The 1,231-nt window shown below is 51.0% G+C and overlaps 1 protein-coding gene across 1 annotated transcript in view; it reads right to left on the bottom strand.

Annotated features, from left to right (window-relative positions):
- FAIM2 (Fas apoptotic inhibitory molecule 2) overlaps nucleotides 1-1,231 on the bottom strand; it is a 25,552-nt gene that overhangs the window by 6,438 nt on the left and 17,883 nt on the right. Inside the window, exon 7 of the mRNA XM_057387695.1 lies at nucleotides 1,041-1,128. Within this exon, the coding sequence (XP_057243678.1) occupies nucleotides 1,041-1,128 (88 nt within the window). The remainder of the gene's footprint in view (nucleotides 1-1,040; nucleotides 1,129-1,231) is intronic.

A 1,231-nucleotide genomic window follows, 5' to 3' on the forward strand; every position in this document is an offset into this window, starting at 1 on the left:
CACCCCACAGCCCAACCCTCTGAAATTCCCAGTGCACCCCCACACAGCCTCCTCCAGCCCCACTGAAATCCGTGCTGCATCCCGATCCTCCAAAAATCCCATTTTATCCCCACACATCAGCATCTTCCAGCCCTATTAACATCCCTGCCACATCCCAACCTGTGGAAAATCCCACTGTGTGGGATTTCCATCCCATTTCTATCCCTGCCACATCCCAATTCTCCAATAATCCCATTTTATCCCACACATCAGCATTTTCCAGTCCCATTGCCATCCCTAACACATCCCAATCCACAAAAATCCCATTGTATCGCACACATCAGCATCTTCCAGCCCCATTTACATCCCTGCTACATCCCAATCCACAAAAATCCCACACATCAGCATCTTCCAGCCCCACTGGCATCCCTGCCACATCCCAATCCACAAAAATCCCAGATTATTCCCACACATCAGCATCTTCCAGCCCCATTTACACCCATGGCACATCCCAACCCATGGAAAATCCCATCGTGTGGGATTCCATTTCCATCCCTGCCACATCCCAATTCTCCAATAATCCCATTGTATCCCACACATCAGCATCTTCCAGCCCCATTTACACCCCTGCTACATCCCAAACCACAAAAATCCCACACATCAGCATCTTCCAGCCCCACTGGCATCCCTGACACATCTCAGTCCTCCAAAAATCCCATTTCATTCCCACACATCAGCATCTTCCAGCCCTGTTAAATCCCTGCCACATCCCAATCCCCCAAAAATCCCATTTTATTCCCACACATCAGCATCTTCCAGCCCCATCTACACCCCTGCTACATCCCAAACCACAAAAATCCCACACATCAGCATCTTCCAGCCCCACTGACATCCCTGACACATCTCAGTCCTCCAAAAATCCCATTTTATTCCCACACATCAGCACCTTCCAGCCCCATTCCCACCCCAATTTGGGTTGTTCCTGTACCCAGAATTTTCCAGACATTCCCATCCCTCCCCATCCTACCCCGGCCGTGTCCCCTCCCCTCCCCCAGTCCCACCTTGCTCTGGAAGCTGAAGATGGTGACGGACAGACAGACCAGGGCTGTGATCCCCAGGCACAGCAGCACCGACTTGGTGTTGTAGTAACTGCAAAATTCCCAGGAAAAGAGCAATTAGATTGTTCCCAGGGGGATGGGAATGAGGGATTGGGATGGGCAAGGAAAGCAGGAATCCCATGGGCACAAATAGT

Source organism: Malurus melanocephalus, unplaced genomic scaffold (genome assembly GCF_030028575.1).
Source record: "Malurus melanocephalus ecotype Western Australia unplaced genomic scaffold, MMel_1.1 scaffold_1308, whole genome shotgun sequence".
NCBI lineage: Eukaryota > Metazoa > Chordata > Aves > Passeriformes > Maluridae > Malurus > Malurus melanocephalus.